Source organism: Lemur catta, chromosome 5 (genome assembly GCF_020740605.2).
Source record: "Lemur catta isolate mLemCat1 chromosome 5, mLemCat1.pri, whole genome shotgun sequence".
NCBI classification, from domain to species: Eukaryota; Metazoa; Chordata; class Mammalia; order Primates; family Lemuridae; genus Lemur; species Lemur catta.
The window spans coordinates 73,710,978-73,725,318 of NC_059132.1; the positions used below are offsets into that span (position 1 = coordinate 73,710,978).

Below are 14,341 nucleotides of genomic sequence, written 5' to 3' on the forward strand. Positions count from 1 at the left end.
TTATATTTCACCAACCCCTACTGTTTAACACTTTCTTTAGTATTTCTAGAAACTCCAACAAGACAATACAAACAACATTAAGACAGTTGTAATTTATAATCAATAATTAATGATTCTCCTTAAAATATGTTATATCTGAATGAAATACATTATAGTAATTTAAATGTGTTCTTACACATTTCTTTTCACTGATTGTAATAATTTAAATGTGCTTTCTAAAATGTAACACTTTACAAAGAAGCAAGATTTAAAAAAAGGTATGATTAAAGCCCTAATTGGTTTTAGAAAGACACTATCAGGAGGTTCTTTAAATAGCCTATGTAACCACATTTTATATACTTTTCCAAAGTATTTGAAAATCACTGAGTTATAGGTTCCAAATTAGCTGGTTAATAATATAGAAAATACAGGTAATTTATAAATGCTCTACCCACTACCCTGTGGATATTTGGGTGGGTGTGGGGTGCATGAAGAAGAAGGAGAATATACATATGGGTTAGAAGAATAAGTGGGTTTCGGCAAAGTTAGTCCTGTAGAAAATTTCTGTACTTCTGAACATAACAAAATGACATTTAACAGTTGCATATATTTGTAACCAGGCTCCAATCACCTTGACACTTGAAATTTTAAATACTTCTATTTTTTTTTTTTTTTTTTTGAGGCAGAGTCTCATTCTGTTGCCAGGGCTAGAGTGCCGTGGCGTCAGCCTAGCTCACAGCAACCTCAAACTCCTGGGCTCAAGGGATCCTTCTGCCTCAGCCTCCGAGTAGCTGGGACTATAGCCATGCACCACCATGCCAGGTAATTTTATATATATATATTTTTAGTTGTCCAGCTAATTTCTTTCTATTTTTTTAGTAGAGACAGGGGCTCGCTCTTGCTCAGGCTGGTCTCAAACTCCTGAGCTCAAACGATCCACCCGCCTCGGCCTCCCAGCGTGCTAGGATTACAGGTATGAGCCACCACACCTGGCCAAATTCTTGTATCTTTTTTTGAACTTCTCCCTTAACCTTGTACTTCACTTCTTCATATAGATGCCCTATATAACATCACTAAAAAACTAGAAATTACAGTAGCACAATAGCAAGAACTGAAATTCTAGTATTTGTCCAATAATAGTTGTTTTATTACAGCCTCTGGAGCATTCAAAGAAAAGGGGGATGGATTTGATTCTTCATTATTTGTGAAGAAACAAGAATAATTCGAAAGATAAAGGAGGAGAAAGGTAAAGAAGATCATGTGATTTTTTTCTTGATGTTAGGGTTCTTTTGTTTAGATTTCTATTTTATTTTTTCACTGGCAGGGTATTTTAAGGGAAGTATTCAGGAAAAATGAAATCAGATACACACTAATTAAAGAATCTTGAGAGAAAAAGGCTGAGATTTAGGAAAAAGAGACAAAACACTACTAGGATCTATCACATGTATCTTGTGCCCATCAAAGCAGTAAGCAGGAATATCTAGTACTGATGGAGGTAGAAAGCTGAAGGTATGTATCTATTATCACTATTATGAAGCAGAAAAAAATAATTCTCAAATTCATTACTTCATTTTTATTTACATTTCTAGTACCAAACTTACATAAGAAGTTAAAATTTGATCATGAGATGCTTAACAAATGAAGGAATATGGAAGTGAAAAAAAAAAATCACGAGTCTTCATCCTGAGAACAAAAAAGTTTATCAATGCTTTCATGTATCCATAACTCTTATTATTTCTCAAAAGAGTTAAACAAGTAATTAAATAGCTTTGTGATTAGAGGTAAAATTTTAAAAAATTATTAAAGTGTTAACTAGTCTTATTTAATTTTACCTAAATATCCATTTCAAAATTATTTACTGGTGATTCTTAAAGAGTATGATATACAATTTTCAAGATTATATATCAGAGTACATTATTTGTGACATGAAAAAATCCTGGTAGATGGCCCAATACTTTTTCTTCAACTGAAAATACTTCTTCAATAAAGTATCTTTGATATCAGCAATGTACTCTACACTAAGTAAGATAAAGTATGTGAATATAGTTTATAGACTGTAAAATATCAGACTTAAGGTGCAATTATTATTATACTGAAAAATTTTTAAGTACTCTATAGTAACATACACATTAGTAATATAACATTTCCTCTTTTAGATTCCAATATTTCTCATATGGCACTTATTTTTTCTCTTATATGGTATAATCATTTATGTGTAAGTCATATTTCTTTATGAAACTATAAGGAGCTTCAAAACTACAGGCATTATGTCTCATTATACACAGTACCTTGCAGAAAGTGACACTATGTAAAGAAAATAAAATACTGTACTTCTGAGGGTAGAAGCAAAAGTCTAGTAAGTTTTAGATGAGCTACTGTGCAAAAGTTTGTGGTGTTTTTATATTAGTGAACATGCATATAGATAGGAGGACTCTTATTTCCATTTAGTAATACTGCAATGCCAAGCAAAGTCAGGTATGCATTTAGAACCAGCAGCAGCCAAAGATAATTATTTTAAGAATGGGCACGTGGGATACCTAAATACATATGTCTGAGAGTTTTCTCATAGTATTTTTCAGACTACAGTAATTTTATTGAGTTTGGAATTCCATCAAGCACGCCGCCTCACATGCCTTACATCTATGCTACTATATTTTTCCTTCAACAAAAATATTCCAAAGAAGGTGGGGAGGGAATCACTCCACAACTAGAAACAGAGAGAAGAGAGGGTGAAAGAGACAGATAGACAGACAGAGGGGAGAGAGACATTTAGGACATAGACACGGAAGACAGAGGGACAGAGAAAGAAATTCTGTCGTTTTTGGCCATTTATTTAAGGCCTCATTTTCTAAGTCTTATCTTTCGTAAACAGGGTTGTATTGTAGTAGAAAAATTTTCAACATTCATTCCACAAGGAACACATTGGCAATAACAACAGCAAAACAAAACATTCTTTACCTTAATATCAGATGTATCACGCTGACTGTTTCGCCAAGCTCTGGAAACTGATGAAAAAGTTCGATCTGCATGATCAAATTTCCCTCCTTGCAAATTTAGGAAATAAGTTGTAAAGGGTTCCTAAAAAATAGCAAGTAAAAAAAATCCATATGTTCCCTCATGCAAAAAAATGTTTTTTATAAATCTTTAGACCTAAATATTTGCATGACTAATAGGCATTAGATAGTATATACTAGGTATAGAATGGAAATGATATCTAAATTATTACATTAAAGTTCTTAAATTATTTTTCCTTCAAAAGAAATATTTTTAAATATTTCCAAAATTTCATATTTGCAACATTTTCTTCAGACTTCCTTCCTTTTCCAGAATAATTTATTAATAACATTCAGACATAAATTAGATGTATTTTCTTCACAGTACAAGGAAATAGTCCAATATGTAATTTTCCTATTGTTATGGCTCAATATTTAATTTATGATTAAGAAAAGAAAAATGTTGGGAAGATTTAAAAGCCTCCTCTTAGTTAAAGAACACTTAAACACATATTAGTGGATAATTGCTTGAAATTAGCTAAGCACTATAAATTACTTCTAGGATTTATGTCTGCCTGTACCCTTTTAACAAGCTTTAATTAATGATGTGCTGCTAATGCTTTCCCAAAGAAATTACTTTCTAGTAGATGAATCACCTTTCAATTTTACAGAAACATTTCTTGTTTAACCAATATATTATCAATACACGACAGCCTTGGTATTTATTGCCAACAATCTTACCTTATTCCATTTAGGGCAACTGAAGTTTCCAAAATATATAAATATGTGTTTGTGCTAATGAAATCTTCTTTAGTTCTTTTTTTAATAGAGTATATTATAAAGGAACCTATGTTACAATTTAGAATCTGGTAAGATAGCAACCATTTGAAGAGGCAGATTTAAGGCAAAAATTCACACAATTCCAGGTGAAATATATTTAAGTCAATTCTGCAGTAGTATGTTATAAAATATATACCAAATGAGATACAGAGATATTTATAATTAGAACCTCAATCATTTAAAGTGATGTTTAGCATTAAAAAAAGATGTGATGATTTCTGATTATTGCATATTCTCCACAACATTGAATTTATTTAGTCATGGTTTATTATCAAATAAAACTTACTATTCTTAGCAGCCATGCAAGAACAAAACTTGCAGTTGAGTAATGAGTACCATAGTGAAACTTTGGAACTTGATCATCTTCCCATGATTCATAACGCTCTGCAAAGAATGCTGCTCTTTTTGGATTCAAAGCTCCCACTGGCTGCCAACAAGAAGGAAAAAACCAAGAATATATGAATGCAATCATCCTTTCTCTCTTCCTCTCTTCTAATATTATCCTATTAGTAATTGTGAAGGTAATTTTTAAAAATATATATTATTTAAGTCAAAGAACAGTATGACATTCAGAGAATGGGTGAAAAAAATAAATCTATTTTTCAACATAGGTTAAACATACACATCTAACTAGGTAGATGGATAAACCTGTCATTTCTCCATAAATCTAGTTTCTGTTGAATACAGGTTTTTAACCAGCCCATACAAGCATCGCATAAAGACAATTACATGAAGTGAATATTAGCTATGCAACACTTTGGAAAGCACCTATAAAATCTCATTTGGCTAATTAGAAGCAAAAACTACAAACAGAATCTTGAAGCTGGAGGAATGACTTATATTGGATTCAGAGAACAGAACAAAACTGGGAGAGAGGTGAGACAGAATGCAAGGAAGAAACTGTGTGAAAATGGGATTAAGGTGTAACTAGAAATTTCTGTTGGGATGAGTGGAACCAGAAATTAAAGGATAAAAACATGCCGGTATGAGCTATAAAAATATATATATAACACAGAAAGAATAGTAAGCAGATTATGAGCTTACACTGGAAAATAATACAATACAGCAAAAGTTCCAGAGCAGTATAGCAACATGGTAAAGAAACTGGCTCACTTGAATGATAATAATACTCATTCAGAAAGTTGCTTTGGAATTATAAAATGAGTAAGCACATGACAGTCCTACAAACTATGCCTGACAACATGTAATGAATGTTAACTGTGATTTTTAGGATGACGTTTCAGAATTGGGGTAAGGAAGTCTGAATAAAATAATTACCTTTAAAGCCCCTAGCACATTGCTTGGCATAACATAAAAGCCTAATAAATGTTACCTGGTACCTGCATCAGTATTATTGCAGCTGCTATTGTTATTTAGGGAATACATGGACTCCATTAAATAGCAGGCAAATTTTTGTGTGAGCATGCACATGTATTAATACATTTTCTTAAGGAAAACATAGAAAATATCCTTGAGATTCTCAAAGGGGTCTAGGGCTCAAAGAACATTAAGATCAACTGTTTTCAATAACAATTCATTCTCTCAAAACATTCTGATTTCCAGAAGATCTCTATTCCTTATTCAAAATGTAAGTACCAATTCACTGAAAAAAGATACATTCATATAAGATTACTTCTCTTAATAAGATGCAGAACAGATTTTTTTGTTTTATATATTATATGAAAATCTATGAGTTAGTCATTTCTCATTTATAAGAGAAAGAAAATATCTGATTATTTATGGGGAAAATGTTAAATAAATTAAAAATGTTAGTTTAAAAATGGATGTATTGAGAAATAGTCTATCAGAAATGAAGCAATGTTCAGACTAGTTTTTGAACTGCTTTTCATGTTATATGATTTTAACCAACATTTTAAATTTATCATTTTGGTTATCTTATTAAATTAATTAACTATTTTTTCAAAACTACTATTTATCTTTGATACTATTCTCTTTCAATAGGTTGATTCTAATCAATATTATTTTATTTTAAGTCATTTTTTACTTTACAGCCAAATTTTTAAAAATCTTTAGTTGATTATTATTTTAAGTCAGTATCACAGTATACTAACTTTAAAAAGCTATCTTTTAAAGCATTAGTTTCTATACAAAAGAATTATATCTGACTTACTAATGTATGCCAGTTAAGAACAGAACTGACTCCAAGAATTCTTTCTTTGTTACAGAACCAATTTGGAATGCCTGTAAATGTATTTTAGTTGTTGTCCCTAAAGGATAAGCCATGCAAAAGGAAAGAAAGAAGAAATAAAATCATTGGAAGACAAATTATATGAATTAAAAATAGAATCAATGCTCCTTTTGTATGGTTCTGCAGCATATTAAGTATTCACTTTATCTGCTCCTATTTTTATTACTCTCCAAATGAGTAACCCCCAAAATCAATAGTTATAGAATCACATTTCTTGAATATAATGCTAAAACCAATTAGGATTGATTTCACGAGCGTCTAAAAAAAAATGGTATCGTGCAGAGATCCATATTGGTAGAACCCACAGTATTGATTCTGGCTGTTATTGTTACAGTTGGTTTCTGAAACCTGCTATAGGACAGCTATCAAGACATACCACATTTATTTGCAAGCATATAAAAAAGAAGTCCCCAAATAAAAGAAGGTTAAAAAAAAAAGAAAGACCAGTGGAGCTGTGCAATGACAATGATACACTATCAGCTTACTCAGAGAAGTTACAGTGGGAATACACACATTGAATTATACATTACACGAAAGCACTGATTTATTGTGGTAATAACATCCACCTCATTAAAAGATTCTGCTTTGCTGCAGTTGGAAGGCTACATATTGTTTACTGCTATAAATTAATGGCAGTGCAAAGAAGACTGTGGAACCGTCCTAACAATAGATCTGTAATGACAGTGCTGTATATCACAGCTTCCTCAGCAGCTTCATAATAAAATGGAGACAATGTATTGAGCTAATACATTCTACCATGCTGGCCCATATTTTTCTGACAACTGCTTTAAAAGATGAGCTGAATCCAACTATGTTATAATGCTGCAAAACATTTAACTAAGCAAGAGTCAGTCACACACCAAAGTGCATTATAGCATTTTTAAAACATTGTCTAAATCAGCATTTCAAGATTATTCATCTCTGCAAAAGAACTAAAAGTAAATGCTGATGGCTCCTCTTACTTATACAGTATATTAAGAGTAACAATTGAAAGGTAGTTCAAGAAGATGCCTAGCACTTTCATCCTACATAGAGCTTTTTATACAATTTAAAAAGCCTGACAGAGTATTTTTTAAAATCAGCAAATTTTAAAAAGAAGACCAAAGACCAAAAATATTGGTCATTAAAAATGGTCATTTCATGAAAAAAAAACAATAAAAAATAAGTATTGATTAGAGAACTTAAAAGTGCTGTAATTCAAGTTTATAACCAGGTAAACATAAATAGCTCTAGGATATAGAAAAATAATTTTGAACACTACAAAAAGCTAACAAATAGAATTCTATAAAAATTTTTAACTCTACAAACTAAGAAAAAAATCAATCACAATAGAATGCAAAAAAGGGTCAAATAAAATAGAATTAAGTAGAATAATTTAAAATTTAGTGTATTAGGTCTAACAACAGAACACTATGTTTAAAAATAGAAATAAGAAGTTGGATTATATTAAAATAGAAAAAGATGAATTAAAGAAAACCAAACCTTGTAAAAACGGTATAAATAGACAAAAAAAATCACTGTTACCATATTTTAATAATTTTACAAATAACAAAGTTGACATCTGTGGTAAAGTTATAAGTATTTTGTTTATGAGATCGTAATGATACTTTCAAGACAGGATATGTGGTATAAAACTTTAAAATCAGTTTTATAAGAGTATTACAATAAAAAACACATTTTTTATTACCTTCCTTGAGAAATAATTTTGTTAATTAACAAAAGCACTGCATGTAAAAAGACCAGCTCAGTGCCTGGTACACAGTAAATTATTATACTAGTAATAATAATTATTATTATTTTTAAGGTTATTTGATCAAGAATGTTTAAGGAAAAAATTAATTAAATAAGCCTGAAGAAATTAGTCAAGTCTATTAGAAAAGAACATGCTCAAACATCACAATCTTCTTATGACAAAGCAGAACAAAAACATATAGTATTGTGCATTATCTGTCAAAAGCCTAATAGTATAAAGGAGTCCCAATCAACTGAATTTCTGTACCTCAAGAACATAACCAAAACCAAAATTACTTTTCAAAAATCCAGAGGGCTCCAAATTTTACTATAAAAAGCATATGAAATGTTAAGTTATAATAATCTTCTATGACATCAATTAAAAACAAATGGTTTTGGATTCACAGACCCCTTTAAAGGTACACAACAGAATTTTTCATCTAATTACTAGTAAAAGTTTTCTGTGAAAAGAAAGGTACCTGTTTTTTTCTTTCTGTTTTTAAATTATAGGAATTCTCACCTGAAGTTATCTAATTAAGAATAATACTTCCAGCTTACACTTTGCAATTTATAAAACATTGTTATGCGTTTTCACAATATCCCTAGATATCCCTATTTTAATAATGAAGAAATGAAGTATCTTAAGCAATATAGGTCAAAATCAACATAAATCTAAGAGACTCAAACCTATTACTCAAAACCCCTTCTTTGGGCCATTTTATCCATCTAAAAATGTTGTATTACAAGTTGTTTTTCCTAATGTCAATAATTTTCTACCATTTCCATTTTTCAAATATAATCTTTATTTAATAGGTTGATTTAAAAACTGATATACGTAAAGGTGCTTACAAGAGCTCCTGGCGCAAAGAAAATATTCAGTAAGTTAGCTGCTATTAACGTTGTTGTTATTACCATCACCATAATTCCTTCTTTCCTTTTGGGATTTATATATGAACTGTTATCAACCTTTCAGAAGTGAAGTTCCAAACTGTTGGACCATGTTTATAGTTATTGAGGGTAAGAAAGTTGTGGAAAATAAACAAGAAATCTGAGAGTTTCTATAAAGCAATGATTTGCTTGAGTTAACAAACTTCTCTTTTACAATCCGAAAGTCTCAAAAGAGTTTTCATACCTTTCTGTGAAGGCTTCTTTGGAAAATCATTAAACTCTGCCTTTCGGAGATGATTTGCAGAAATGGAAAATAGATAACTCTGGAGCATAAGACTTAGGAATAGGGCCACTGGAAATGCTTAAGGGCAGAGTTTCATAAAGATATATTTTATGGGTATACAAAAAGTGGAAAAAGGTTTAGGAAGGGAGGCAAAGAGCATGAATACTTTACAGTTGTGCTTAGGATCCTGATGACTGGCTAAAAGCCATCTGCCAATGTCATCTTCATTTGGCATAACTAGGAAATTGGACACATCCTTTAATTTCATAATGACAGAAAAAGGCTGCCTTATAGCATTTGAGAGGTTATATATAAATAGAGGCTATACACTATTTTATTCTTTTGTGGAAGGAGATTAGGCCAATAGATATTGAAAGAGAGCCACTGCAAAGTGAGGGCAAAACACCACTAAGGAACAGTAAGCAAGGTGGTTGAATACAATGTTCTTTTATAGGTCTATGTTATATTATCAATTTGAAGGAAAGAATATTGTTAAGTATAAGGTATCTGATATACATAAATTAAACAAAAAGCTTCAAATTCAGAGGATATACTATCAGGAAATATTTTATCATAAAAGATAGTCATTCTTGATTAAGGAATAATCATTTGGTTTCAGAAGACTCTAAGAAAAAACTATGGTATATATAACAAAGGGGCCATTCTATCTGATGACAATGCTACTATTTACTGGGAAAAAAGCAAAGGTTCTATGAGTCTTACATAAACCATTTCACTATCTTCACAGCAATTTCTTATATACAGACCTTTTAGCATCCCCAATTTGCAGGTGAAAAACCCTGTCTGGGAGAAGTTAAGTGACTATCAATGGTTGGTTACCCAGCCAGTGGCAGCAGCAAGATTCAAAGCCACCTTCAACAAAATTGACTAGCAAATCCTAGAATGATTTTGGTTGTGTGGACTGATGAAAGTATTGGTGCTGCATTTGCAAGGCCATTAGAATCCTTTAATGAAAGCTCTTAGATGCCCTTTTGAAAAAATACCATTAACGTTTTTATCCCTACTTATATAATGTCTGTGAATATCACCTTAGAAGAAGGCATCACAAATAGAAGGAAAAAAAAGCATATTTTGTCTTAAGGGACACAGAAAAGATGCTTGGCAAAAATAGCTTATAAAAATATGTGAACAAAATATGTAAGTATTGTCACCAAAGTTTATTGCCTTATTTTCCTCTTAACTTTTATATTTGTATGCCCACATTCATGAACCCAAGTAAGAGTCTTTAATTTTCTGCATTGCTGAAGCTTTTTAAAGCCACCAGTGAATTGTATTCTATGTGTCTCCACCACCTTCCTCCTTCCCCCACCCCTCTAGAGAAGAAAACAAACAAATAGCCTCTGTCACTTAAGCAATATTGCCACCGTTGGGGGTGCAGCAACTATTTTGTTTCAGTTGTAGCAGCTCTTTTATCTAAATGACAAGTATAACAAGCAGCCTGATCAGCATTTTTACTCAACCTTGGCTTTTAGGGTATTTTGTTATATGCTGTATATGGCTGAAATGGTTTGGCACTTATCCTTACACTCTAGATTTTATTTAATATTGTCAAGAAAAAAATTTCATCAGCACACCACTGTGGCTTTTAGAGTTAACAAATAAGCACTTTTGTTTTCAAGTACCAGAGCACTTTTTAATCCCTTGAAAACACACTTTCTTACAAGTGGCATTAAATATATACCCACTATAGCATTTCAATTTAATGAACACATCTTGGGAAAAAGAAAGTACTCCATTTTACTTATTGTGCCTATGTAGAATCTAAATCATTTCAAATGCTTACATTGGTAGATTTAGTAGCAATGCCTTCATAGTTCTATGTTATTCAGCTATAGTTAGTATTAAGTGATCTTTTACCATAGGTTTTTTACCTGAGTTTGAGAAAGTCACATAAATTGTTGAAAATAATCTATTAATCCAATGCCCAGTGCTAAGATAAATGTCTAAAAGAACCCAAAAACAGTCCTAAAAACCCAAAGATAATTACTAAAAGTGTTTTACATAATTATAAAAATGGTAAACACTGAAAAAGCCCAATGCTGATATAACAAAATCTATTCATTTGCAGATATATTCATCTACCCACTTAAAGAAAAAGTTAAGACCATTAAAATCAAGTAATTCATCTATAGGGTTTTTTTTCCCATCCATAGGCTTTTAAAATAAGTTATTAGTAATATAAATATCAATGTTTCTCCAGCCTCTATAAGCTGGAAACATAAAACAAAATTAGAAACTACGTGAGGAATATTCAGCTCTTGAAACTCCTTTTCTATTTTGAAAGTCATATGAATATAATAAAACTAGTTCCAATTTGCAAATCTATATATATATTCTGTTCGGCTCAACTCTGAGAAAACTGTGTTTATTATATAGCTCAAACCTGGACAAATAACTCTTAAGTATTTTAACGATTTACATTTTGAAGCATAAAAGAACATCATAACTATAAGATGAAGGAGGATTCAAAATTCATAAAATGACTAAAACTAGCTCTTTTATTCTCTGTTTTGGACTAATTAATTGCTTTTTGGAAGAAGTATTAAATCTTAATATAAAAATTAGATAGATATAACATAGGACAGAGCTAAAGATGTCAATGTATAGGCAGGCAAGGATGGAAGTGGAGGTCATTATGTTAAGTGAAATAAGCCAAACACCGAAAGACAAATATTGCATACTCTCACTCATATGTGGAAACTAAAAAAGTGGATCTCATCAAGATAGAAAGTAAAATGGTGGTTACCAGAGGCTGGGAAGGGTAGGGGCAGGGGCAGGGAGGGATGGACAGAGATTGATTAAAATATATAAAACATATATTTTGTAAGGTATTTTGAAACTATAGTGGACTTCAAATATCAAACAAGGAGATAAAATGTTTTTGAGCAAGTGTAACCAGAGGTATGTGGTAGCTTTCAGAAGAAAAAGGGCAACTGCAATGAATTTAATGAAATAATCTTTAATTATTTCATAGTTGCAACAGGAGAGGTTTTAATAATTCTCATGACTTAAGAAGAGCCATGGGGGATGTGAGGGCAATCTGGCTGTGACCTCTGTCACTCCACTGATCTCCAGGGTTGATTCGGCTGATCTGGCTGGCTAGGCAGGTGTCCCCTTCCTCCCTTACCACTCTGTATGCGTCCCTCCTGAAGCTGCATGCTTGGTCGAAGAGGATGACCTTCCCCCATAGAGTAGGACCATTCTTCAGTCAAGGGTATACAAGTAGCTGCACTCCCCTGTTAGAACCTCCACACATGTTCTCAAGAATAGCCATGGGTCATACATAGAGCTAGTAAATGTTGATAACACTTCTGGAATGGATTTTTAGCAATGTGAGATCTAACAGACAAATGACCAAAGGTTTAAGGTAGTTATATTGCTAGAAAAAGCCCACTGCTGGTAAGCAAGGGTCAGTGATATGCAAGCTTCAAGACAATCTCCAGGATGAAGCACTGAATTACACCACCAGCTTTCCTAGGTCTCCAGGCTGCAGATGGCAGACTGTGGGACTTCTCAGCCTGCTTCATCATGTGAGCCAATTCCTCATAATAAATCTCTTTTTAGACATAGATATACATATACATATAAACATCTCCTATTGGTTCTGTTTCTCTGGAGAAATCTCACTAACACACCTTAGCAAGAGGCAATGAAATTAACTTATGAGTTGAAAAGGGGTGGTAACGAAGGATTCCATTTCATACATCCCCTGAGAGAGAGACTCAAGTTGAGGAACAATTAGTCCAAATACCATAAAGTGTTACTATTAGTTATTTCTTTATACAGTTATATAAGTTGTTATATTCACTGAAGAACAAGCAAACTTTTTAACACATTGACTGCCACACTAGGAAAAAAAGTTTTTCCTTGGGGCCACAGTGCTTTATTATGAAAATAGAATAAAAAGATAGTTTTGTTCAAAAACAAAATGATCCTTTCTAATTTAATGATAAATTTGTTATTTTTTATTGTTTTCTGCACATGAGTTATATGCAACTTGAAAATAGTTCACACACCTCCCAAGGTGGAGAGACATGTGAGTTACATAAGCCTCACAAGGCCCCGAACTCAAAACTAGCATGAACTAGCATGAGTTAAATACAACTCAAATGGCAGTTAATGTGTTAAATGTTATTATCCATACTTTGGTTTCTTTGTTCTTTTTATTAATTATAATTGAGAAAAATTTAAAATACAGAATACTTCTTTATATTTAAATTTTGAGATCAATATTGAGATTACAATCATTAGCATAGGTAGGAAAGTAAGACATGAACAGAGGAAGTAGGGAATAGGCAGTGTGAACAAATGGGATACTGACTGAGAGAATATACTGTAACAATAACAAGATAAAGGTAGCTACAAATGTCACAAGCAACATAAACAGCACAGGGCACATTATATTAATACAACATTGCATTTTGCCTCCCACCTGCTGTGGGCCTTGGGCACTGCAACACATCTGGGCCTAACTATACAAGGTGAAAAACTTTCCCCACCCAACGGCAGGAAGGTGATAACATCCCCACTGGTCAAGAACAAAAGAAGAAGCAATGTCGTGAGGGAGGTGAAGCCAGACAAGAAAGAAAAGGGTAACCCAAAGAGACCCCAGGGCCACTGTCCGCCAGGACGTGTGCCCACTCCTACCCCTTTTGGACTGTACTATCACTTGCTGATTTACAGAAACCCCAGGGCCACAGTATGCTGGGACGTGTGCAAGCTCTTAACCGCTTCAAGAGTGACCTTTGGCTTTAATAAACTTTGCTGCTTCAAAACTGTCTCTTGCTTTCATTCTTCCATCATGAGAAGACAAGAACTAAGGAGTTTAAAAGCTGGTAACAAAAGTACCACAAACTAGGTAGCTTAAAACAATAGAAATTTATTTTCTCACAGTTCTAAAAGTTAGTCTGAAATGGAGGTGTTACTAGATCAATGATCTCTTTGAGGCCTCTAGGAGAGGATCCTTCCTTGCTTCTTCCAGGTTCTGGTAGCTCCAGGTATTGTTTGACTTGTGACAACATAACTCTTATCTCTGCCTCCGTCATCACATAGTGTTCTCTTCCTGTGTGTTTGTCTTTATAAGGTGTTTTCATCTTTTTATGAGGACACCAGTCATATTGGATTTGGGCCCACCCTAATGACCTCATCTTAACTTGATTACATCTGCAAAGAACCTGTTTACGAATAAGGTCACATTTCATAGGTATCAGGAGGTTAGGACTTCAACATATCATTTTGGAAACACAATTCATAACATATACTCAAAAATAAATGTTGAAAATATATAAACTAGAATCTGACGGAACTGAAAAAATACACAGACAAACCTAACTTGTTCATGTTTTTTGTTTTTAGAGACAGGGTCTTGTTGCCCAGGCTAGACTCGAACTCCTGAGC

The 14,341-nt window shown here is 32.6% G+C and overlaps 1 protein-coding gene across 1 annotated transcript in view; it reads right to left on the reverse strand.

Annotated features, from left to right (window-relative positions):
* Positions 1–14,341, reverse strand: part of LRBA (LPS responsive beige-like anchor protein) — a 613,453-nt gene that overhangs the window by 144,110 nt on the left and 455,002 nt on the right. Inside the window, exons 45-46 of the mRNA XM_045552108.1 lie at positions 4,099–4,239; positions 2,938–3,057 (exon numbers count right to left, since the gene is read on the reverse strand). Coding sequence (XP_045408064.1) covers positions 2,938–3,057; positions 4,099–4,239 — 261 coding nt within the window. The remainder of the gene's footprint in view (positions 1–2,937; positions 3,058–4,098; positions 4,240–14,341) is intronic.